This window comes from Arachis stenosperma, chromosome 4 (assembly GCF_014773155.1).
Source record: "Arachis stenosperma cultivar V10309 chromosome 4, arast.V10309.gnm1.PFL2, whole genome shotgun sequence".
In the NCBI taxonomy this organism is placed as follows: domain Eukaryota; kingdom Viridiplantae; phylum Streptophyta; class Magnoliopsida; order Fabales; family Fabaceae; genus Arachis; species Arachis stenosperma.
Window position 1 is genome coordinate 142285799 of NC_080380.1, and position 10602 is coordinate 142296400.

General features: G+C 29.8%; 1 protein-coding gene across 1 annotated transcript; it reads left to right on the forward strand.

The window, feature by feature from the left end:
• Positions 1 to 1172: 1172 nt before the first annotated feature.
• On the forward strand, positions 1173 to 5237 carry LOC130972886 (MDIS1-interacting receptor like kinase 2-like). Its single transcript, XM_057897215.1, has 2 exons — positions 1173 to 4083; positions 4536 to 5237. The coding sequence occupies exons 1-2, from the start codon at positions 1254 to 1256 to the stop codon at positions 4895 to 4897; spliced, it is 3192 nt and encodes a 1063-aa protein (XP_057753198.1). The 5' UTR covers positions 1173 to 1253; the 3' UTR covers positions 4898 to 5237.
• The last annotated feature ends 5365 nt before the right edge of the window (positions 5238 to 10602 follow it).

Consider the following 10602-nt stretch of genomic DNA (forward strand, 5'->3'; position numbering starts at 1 on the left):
ATTTATTTTAAGAATATATATTAAGAATAAGATTGGACACGCAGATACATGATGGTATTTAGGTGTGTTCAGACGTGTTCGGAGAAGAATTTTATATTTTTTATTAAGATACGATTAGACACAATAGACATGCGTGTCAAATGAGTATCGATAAATGTCGTGTCTGAAATGTATCCAACACACAGACACGCTAACTTAGCGAAATATTCGTACTTCATAGATTATGAGTAATTTGCCAGATAAAGTATTCTTGCTCATCTATGAACCGGTATTAATAAATTATGCCACGATTATAATTGGTATACTAGACAAAATCGCATTTAGACACATGATTTATAGATTTAATATTGCTTTACCTACTTATTATCAGTGAATAATTAGAATGTATTTTGATATTCATAAGTATTATATATCACACCTTATTCATATCATTAATGAATTATTAATATTATTATTTAACCATATCATATGTATATTAAAATTAACAATTAAAATTAGTTATTAGTATAAAATATATATTAAAATATAAAATATATATTAAAAATAAATTAAATAATATGTGTATTTATATATAAATATATGATGGTTAATTTTATTGTAAAAATAGCAATTTTTATTATTGTTATATTTATTATTATTTTCGATTATACTACGTACACATCAACATATATATTAAAATATAAATACATATTAAAAATAAATTAAATTATATATATTTATACATAAATATATTAATAATTAATTTTAATAACTAATTTTAATATAATTTTTTAATAATATTTTTGTATTATTTTTTTTTATTTTTATCCAAACGGTGTCTCTCAAATCTGATCTCAACCCAACAGGTTATGTCAAAACATTAATATCGGACTTTTCCTATCATATAAAATCCACCATATTATACCCAGCCTGAGCCCAGTTTATTTTCAAATAGAAGTCCAAAATCTAACGTCATTTATAATTAACAAAGCCAACTCAGTACTCATTCATTCATCTAATCCAATAGGCATGAATTGCAAATATAAGAAATTTTGGGACAGATTCTCCTATAAAAGATATCACCGTACAGATGCAAGGAGGGCCACTAATTTCGAATATTTTCACCATAGACGATTCCCATAGGCCATATTATAACATAATATAATACATGATATGAGAATCTATACGGCCATACCAACTTCAATAATCATCAGAATTCAGAAATCAAATCCAATTATTGTACAAGAATCTTGGTACCATTATTGTCTCAAATTATGTTCATCACATTCATCATGTGTATGATTCTAACACTCCCTTCAACCCAAGTTGTTGGAGATAATGAAGATAGTGAAGCAAATGCTCTCCTGAAATGGAGATCTACCCTTGACAACCATAGTCAAAGTCTTCTATCATCTTGGAACAGCACCACTAGTCCATGCAAATTTGAAGGAATTCAATGTGATAATAATAAGTCAAACTCTGTCTCCACCATAATTCTTCCAAATTATGGACTTGAAGGTACACTCCATGGACTAAACTTTTCTTCATTTCCCAACCTTGTTAGCATAGACATTAACAACAATTCCTTCTATGGTACCATTCCTCCACAAATTGGTAACTTGTCTAGAATTACCAATTTGAACATGTCTTATAATCGTTTCGATGGTTCAATTCCCAATGAAATGTGGGCACTAAGGTCATTACATAAGCTTGATCTTTCTAACTGCCTTCTCAATGGTAGCATATCTGCTAATATAGCAAACTTGACCAATTTGTCACACCTAGATTTAGGAGGAAATAATCTAGAAGGCAAAATTCCCCAAGAAATTGGGATGTTGAGGAACTTAGAGTATCTAGGAATTGCAGAAAATTCTCTTGTGACAGGATCAATTCCAAAGGAGATTGGAATGTTAACAAACCTGAGGTTCCTTGATTTGTCATATTGTCCTCTCTCTGGCACTATCCCTTCAGAAATTGGAAAATTGACCCATTTGACTTTTCTTCAATTCATTCAAAACAACCTCTTTGGTCCAATTCCACCCTCCATTTGGAACTTGACTAACTTGACTAACCTTTTACTTTCCACCAATAATTTTTCTGGTCCAATCCCAAGTTCAGTTGGGAAATTGGTTAATCTTGAAATGCTTGATCTGTCTCAAACTCAAATGTCTGGTCCTATTCCTGATTCTATTGGAAACTTGACAAAGCTCACCACATTGTACTTGTACCAAAGCAAATTCTCAGGACAAATTCCTTCAACTATAGGAAACTTGGTCAATTTGAATGTTCTTGTCCTTGCAGAGAACAATTTCTCTGGTCCTATTCCTTCAACTTTAGGTAACTTAATTAGGCTCACTGATCTTCAGTTGGCCACAAACAAGTTCAATGGTAGCATTCCAGAGGAGATGAATAATGTCATAAACTTGGGCAATTTGCAGCTATCTGAGAACAATTTTGTTGGTAGTTTGCCATCACAAATATGCTTAGGTGGTGCATTAACCAACTTCAGTGCTGATCATAACAATTTCACTGGTCCAGTACCAAGAACCTTGAAGAATTGCTCTAGTATCCTTAGAATAAGGCTTGATTCAAACCACATTGAAGGTAACATAACAGAAGATTTTGGTGTATATCCAAATTTGGACTACATCAATCTCAGTGGCAACAAGTTTTATGGCCACATTTCTCCAAACTGGGGAAAATGTCCTAAACTTACTAGTCTTATAATTGGAAGCAACAATGTCACTGGTGTTATACCATTGGAACTTGTTGAGGCAACCAATTTAGGTATGCTCGATCTTTCGTCGAATCAGTTGGTTGGAAAAGTTCCCAAGGAACTTGGCAAGTTGAAGAAACTAGTCCAAGTCAAAATTGGCAACAACCTTCTTTCAGGAAACATTCCAACAGAAATTGGACAGCTTCAGAGTCTTGAGATCTTGAATCTTGGAGGAAACAAGTTGAATGGCGGTATACCAAAAGCAGTTGTGGAGTTACAGAAGCTAAGGGAGCTGAATTTGAGCAAGAACAAGCTTGGTGGAAGCATTCCCTCTGTGTTTGGCCAATCAATGGTATCTCTCGATCTCAGTGGAAATTCATTGGATGGAACAATACCAACAAGCCTTGGAGGGTTGCAACACTTGCAAGTGTTAGATTTGTCACATAACAATCTTTCAGGTACTATTCCATCAAAATTCAGCCTGACATTGGAATATGTGAACATGTCAGATAACCAGCTAGAAGGGCCAATTCCAAATTTTCCTGCTTTTCTCAATGCTAGTTCATTCAAGAACAACAAAGGTTTGTGTGGGAATATCAAAGGATTGGTTCAATGCTCAACCAACCTCAAAAAGAGCAGCAAAAAACACATCTTATTGTTGGTATTAATCATTACTTTGGTGAGTCTAGCAATGGTTCTTTGTGGGGTTGGAATTGCAATGTACTTTCTTTGTAGAAGTAAAAGGAAATTGAGAAACCAAAGTGAAGTCCAAGCCAAAGAAGGAAGAGTTGAACCACACTTTACAATATGGAGCTATGATGGGAAAATCATGTTTGAGAACATCATTGATGCTACTAAGAATTTTGATGATTACTATCTCACTGGTGTTGGAAGCCAAGGACATGTTTACAAAGCTGAATTGCCTTCAGGACAAGTTGTTGCTGTGAAGAAGCTTCATAATGTGGTAGTAACTGATGGAGAAGTTTCAACAACAAAGGCTTTTACAACTGAAGTTCAAGCATTGACACAGATAAAGCACAGGAACATCATAAAGCTCTATGGATTCTGTTCACATTCACAGTTCTCATTTCTTGTTTATGAGTTCTTGGATGGTGGAAGCTTGGATCAAATACTAAGCAATGAGACACATGCTGCTGAATTTGATTGGGAGAAGAGGGTGAATGTTGTTAAGGGCGTCGCGAATGCTTTGTCTTACATGCATCATGATTGTTCGCCTTCTATAATTCATCGCGATATTTCAAGCAAGAATGTTCTGTTGGATTCAGAGTATGAAGCTCATGTTTCAGATTTTGGGACTGCTAAGTTTCTCAAGCCTGGTTCATATTGTTGGACAACATTTGCTGGTACTTTTGGCTATGCTGCTCCAGGTTACACCTTTTCCCTTACAACTTGAAATGATAGTGATCACATCATTTTTCACTTGTTCTGTTTGTTTTAGATTATATTTCATGAATCATTATTGGTGCTTAGAGTTATATTTTACAGCTCAATTTTGCTTATGGACTTATGGTTGAGATGCATTAAGTGATAATGTAAAACTGATTGTTGAAGTTGTGTGACAAGTTACACATTATTTCTCAATCTTTCTTTCACATGCTAACATGTCATTTAATATGATACATCGTTAAAAACTCAAAATAACTATATTTTACAAGCAATTAATTACTTACATGGTATAGATTTCAACTATTAAAGTAAAATATACTTGTAATTTCAAATTCTAAATTATATATTTACTTGTATCTTTGAGTTTTCTATGAAGAAAGTATTGACTTAGTAATTATATTTTGCTTCTTTGTTTTGTGTTATTTTGGAACAGAACTTGCACAAACTATGGAAGTGAATGAGAAATGTGATGTGTATAGTTTTGGAGTACTAGCTTTGGAGATTATCATGGGAAAGCACCCTGGAGATCTCATTTCATCATTAATGTCAACATCAACAGCATCAATGGTCAATGATTTGTTACTAATTGATATCTTAGATCAAAGGCTTCCTCAACCTAACCCCAAGAGTCCAATTGTTGAGGAGGTGATCTTGGTTGCAAGGTTGGCATTTTCTTGCTTGACAACAAGCCCACGTTCTCGCCCAACAATGGATCAAGTTTCTAAGGCCCTTGTAATAGGAAGATCAACTTTGGTGGACCAATTTCCAATGATCAGAGTTGGACAACTATACTGACTGTTTTTCCAACTGCAAGAACTTCACAATCATAATCTTAGAGAGCGATACTATTTACACTTCAAAAAAAAAAAAAATAGTACAGTAGTATTTAGTATTTACAATGTAGCTAAATAATGACATTATCTTAGAAAACATTAGAGAATTCAGTGTCGCTTAACAAACGGGAGTAGCTGATGTAACCTGTCAATAAAATAGTTAAAAGACCGAAATAAGCATTTAAACAAAGGCAAATTCTATTATTTGATAGAGGAATTCCATCTACATGTGTAGATTAACGTTGGCAGCACCTAAATGTGACTAAGTGTGGATGAAATGAAACCATTTTTAAATAAATTGCAGTTTGTTCTAGCGCTTGTCGCAGAGTTGATCAATTATCACATGATTACGTTCTGATCAAGTGTAGGTAATTATGTCATTGAGATGGTGTGTGATTAATGATTATCACTGATGATGGGTCGTTGCATTCTTATTCTGGTTTGGGACTTTTATGGGCTTTGGTTTGTTTTATAGACCCGAAACTTGAATATTTTAATTTGTTAAGGCCTTGATTGTAATTTTAGTTGTTGAAGCTTTCATAAGGAAGCAACATGTTATTGGGCTTACCCAATAATATGTAAAGTTGATTGGACGGAGTAAAATGAGTTTACAAAATAAAGTATAAATTCAATAGTAAGGTTGATTATTTTAAAGTAATATTAGCTACAGCCGAGGCCTTGGATCAATGGTAGCATCACCTGCTTTGTTGGGAGCTGCACGTGGGTTCGAATCCTGTAGTGTGTGTGAGTGTGTTATGTGAGTGTTATGATAAAACACTTTGAAATGACAAATTCGGATTTAGATGTCTTATTTTTTTAGCTTCAATGTTATTCAGAAAGATGATGTGATCTTCACTTTTGAAAAGAAATATGTAAATGACATTTTGAAAAAATTTCAAATGAAACATTTAATAAAATTAGTTTCTACTCGTAGAAGAAAAGTTCAAGTTGTTGAGAGTAGATAAAGTAAGAGTTGTAAATCCTATTTTATTAAAAAAGTTTGATTGAAAGCTTGAAGTATTTGACTGCAACTAGATTAGATATTATGTTTGGAGTGAAATTACTAAGTAAATTTATGGAAGAGCCATGTTTTAACTATTTATAAGTAGTAAAAATGATTCTTCTATATCAAAAACACTTTAAATAATGATATTTATTATGAAAATATTAATAAAATAAATCTTGTATGTTAGATACACTAATAGTGATTGGACTAGAAATATAAAAAAAAATACTTCATGATTTACATTGGTTCAATGGTTTTGGTCTAATTTCTTATCATTAAAAAAAAAACAACCAGTAGTTATTCTATCTACAACAAAAATAAAATATATAATAACAATAAGTACAATGCAAACAGTACAATTATATGAAGACTTCTTAAAGAATTAACAAAGAAACAAAATACTCCAAAAATAATATTTTGTGATAAGTTAGCTATGATAGTGTATAAAAATCTAATATTTCATAAAGATTGAAGTATATTGATATTCGATTTCATAAAATTAGAGAATGCAAAAAAAATACTAATTAAATATTATCTTACTGAAAAACAAATAGCAAATATATTTACATTTTACAATACTATTGAAAACTAAATTATTTTATAAATCGAAAAAGATTTTAATTCCACCCACTTAATTTAAAGAATGTAATATTGGTAATAATCATCAATTGATAAATCAACTTACATATGTATCATTATACTAGAAGTATCATAAAATTGGAAGCTATAAAATTAATTAACATGTCAAAACTTATTATTTCCAAGATTTTAACTATTCAAAGTTTCAAACTTTGCTGAAAAAAAGAGATATATGATCATAGTCATTATTAGCAAAACAATTTAGATATATCATTATTGTTCTTTACCAAAGTTACCGCCACTTATTTTGTGCGTCAGTTATTAACGAAGCAAGTTAGTTATTATGGATTAGGTACTAGAAATTTTTTGTTAGTGTTACAAGTGTGAGGAGTGTTAAAGTTAGTCTCACATCAAAGAAAACAAGGAAGAGTGAAGAGTTTATAAGATGAGAAATCTATTAACTTAATACTTTAAGGTTTTGAGTTGGATGTGGTGTCTTCTCATCTTATGTTCTCTTAGTTGATTCCTCCTTGAAGTCTCCTCAATGGTCGAGAGCTCCCCACGGTCGGCCCAACATTTTTTACCCTCATTGCAAGTTGATATTTTGTGGTTAACGATTTTTATAAATATGATAATATTATTTATGCATGGGAGTGAGTAATTATAGAACTAATCAATTGTGAGATATTAACTTAAACTTATATCTCATCATTTGTTAACTGATTTAAAAATGAAAATTTCTAAGATTTTTTATAGTTTCGGACCAATATGACATTTTTAGATCGTTAAAGAATTCTTAATTAGTTCTTTAAAGAAAATGTGCCAGAAACTGAAATAAACATTTACCCGTAGCTCTTGAATATATTATCTCATGTAGCATATGATAAGCACAAGGAGATTTTTTTGGAAATTCGGATGCCAATTATATATATTATTATTGTTGTTTTATTTAAAAAGGTGTATACTTTGTTGTTATGTCGCTATTTTCTCCCATTATCCATGTTAACTTTTTTTTTTTCAAATTGTAATTAACCAGCCATGCTTTCTCTCTGGTCTTTTTCTAATTCTTGAGATACTTATCATTTTCTAGCCCAGTGCGTTATATGACTTTTCTTCATGTACTTTTTTATTTATTTGTTGTCTTTTAAAGTGTGTAGTTTGAAAGATACGTTTGCATGTAATTATATTCACACTACTAAAAACACGGTAGTTTACCACGAAAAAATACTCACGAACAAGAAACAGTGACAAATTTCCATGATCGTTGTAATCACTTGTAACGTTTTACTTTTCCGTGGTTAAATTGTGCAAAAATTTTCCACGTTCTTATTTGTCTGTGGCCAATTTGAATTGGATTCTCTCAATTGCCACAAAACCAATGCTCACCGTGGCGAAATTAAACGATGTTTACTTTCAAATTACGCGCTTCTAGTATTTCCTTTCATCCCTTTCAAAAATTTTATATGCAGTTCCTCCTTTTTCCAAATTTAAACCTTAATAATAAATTTCAATTTTTAAGGGTGCAAACTTATCTAGTTTGTCCATAATTTTTTCTCTCTCATTTTCAGTCATTTTCAATTGATAAGATATGCATTAGTTGGAATAATATAAAAAGAGTACATATTTATAATTCTAATTAATTGAGAATGAACGATAAAAGTATAAAATTCATGATAAAAAAAGTATATTTTTTTTGTCCCTAATTCACAATATGTATTAATTTTTTAAATTTTATTTTTCTATTTTTTTATTTTTTTAATTAATTTAATAAAAAAATATCCGACATAAGTTAACGTAAGTTTATTTTTGAAATAGTTACAAAATTTTAATTTTTTTTTCCGACATAAGTTAACGTAAGTTTATTTTTGAAATAGTTACAAAATTTTAATTTTTTTTCCCTGGTAATTTTTTTTTATTTTTTTAAATCCGAGTCAAAATTCATAATCCTAATTAGTATATACCGTCTTTGAAATATGATATATAATTATAATTTTATATTTTTTTATTAGAGTTAACTATTAATTTAAATTAAAAATTTCAATTACGTGACTGAAATAAATTCAAATAAACGTTTACAATAACACAACTGAAATTTTAGGCGGAAAAAAATAACTTCCCACTCACTAGAAAATCGGAAGAACTCTTTCACATGTTCAGACTATTGTTCAGTTTTTTCGTATCCTTAATAAATTTAGCATTGAGTAACCAAAGATGCATTAGTTTTTTTTGTAACCGGAAGATGCATTAGTTGAAATAGTATAAAAAGAGTACATATTTATTGTTTTAATTAATTGAGAATAAATGTTAAAAGTATATATAAAATTCATGATAAAAAAGAGTACTCTTTTTTTGTCTCTAATTCACAATATGTATTAGTTTTCCTAAATTTTATTTTTTATTTTTTTCATTATTATCTTTTTATCAATTTAGTAAAAAAAATATCCAACATAAATTAAGTGTAAGTTTATTTTTGAAACAGTGAGTAGTATGTACACTCTTTGAAATATGGGATATATTATAATTTATATTTTTTATAGTTAACTATTAATTTAAATTAAAAATCTCAATTACTGAAATAAATTCAAATGAACTTTTACAATAATACAAGTGAAATTTTTGGCGAAAAACTTAAAAGTAATTTTCACTCAACATCAAAGTAAAGCCCACTCACTAGAAAATCGGAAGAACTCTCTCACAGGTTCATACTATTGTTCAGTTTCTCTGTATCTTTAATAAATTCAGCGTTGAGTCAACAAAGAAGGTCCCAAAATAGAGAAATCAAGATTTTGCAAGCAATCCTGAATTACAAAGAAGAATGGAAGGAACCCTAAGCAGCCCCTTTTTATGTTTATCTAATATTCTTTCGAATCTTTATTCTTTTTTTATTTAAAATACTATTTTTTTGACTATTCACTAACTCTTTTCCAATATTCCTGTGTAGGAACTAGATCTAAATCTGCGTGTATCAGTGCTGCAACTTTGGCTCTTGTCCATACTGGGATCTCCATCCAAATTTGTGTTTTCTTTTAAATTGTTCAAACTCCCGAGTACATAGTATCTAATTATCTATTTCTTTGTATTATCAATAGCATTTTTGTTTTAGTATTTGTTTCAATATTTAAGCTGCTAATGGATAAATATGTGAATAATGGTAATTTAGAGTAATGGATGCATGTTGCCGGGGAACAAGGAACACTTCCCTAGGAGGTCCGCATGAAAGTTTTATTCGACAGTTATTTGGTAAGCTCAACTTTCTACTTTAAAATATTGACCTTGGTAATTTCTAACACATTTTTATTTTTACTTTAAGTTCTTTGTCTCTAAATGGTTTTGATTGCAATTCAATATCTGGTTAACAGTATTCTTCTTTTCTCTCGTTAAATAATACTATAGTTAGATTTTAATATGAGAAAATATCATTAATATCACTATCTATTTTACCTCCTTCATTCTTGACAGGCTTGCTTATTTACTTACATGAAGCAATTGAATTGAAAGTTGTTCACCAGGATATCAAGTCTAGGATATCAAGTTTAGTAATATATATATTGATTGATGACGAGTTCAATAAGATGTTTTATGTTGTGAAAATGAAAACTCAGCATTATTGGGTATGCATTCCTACTTTTTTTTCAAGTACATTAAAATATTATTTTAAATAATGTCTTGGGACTTTTTTTTCATGAATTAAGAGATAACACAATCTTATTTGAATATTTTTGCAGATATCCCAATGAAGATATTAGAGATCTAATAATGATACATTCTAATACTTGATTTTGTAATAGTTTAAACTCATTTAATTCAGAATATTTGCTTTTTAACACTGTTACTTAAATTTCATATGTTTATTACTAAAAATACTACTTATATAGATATGGCTAATCTTTTTAATTTTGTATGATATAATTTTGTTCTAAGTAGCATTATTATTATTATTATTATTATTATTATTATTATTATTATTATTATTATTATTATTATTTAATTTTTTTTAATTTATCTTTTATGATTAGCCACGGAAAAACCGTGGCTAAATAACCCAACAATGTTTAGCCATAGAAAAAATGTGGCAAAAAAGC

Bases quoted from the DNA above. Each gene is read 5' to 3' on its own strand.
- LOC130972886 (XM_057897215.1), top strand. From the start codon at position 1,254: ATGTTCATCACATTCATCATGTGTATGATTCTAACACTCCCTTCAACC. The intron at 4,084-4,535 runs GTTACACCTTTT...ATTTTGGAACAG, and splicing joins TTTTGGCTATGCTGCTCCAG to AACTTGCACAAACTATGGAA.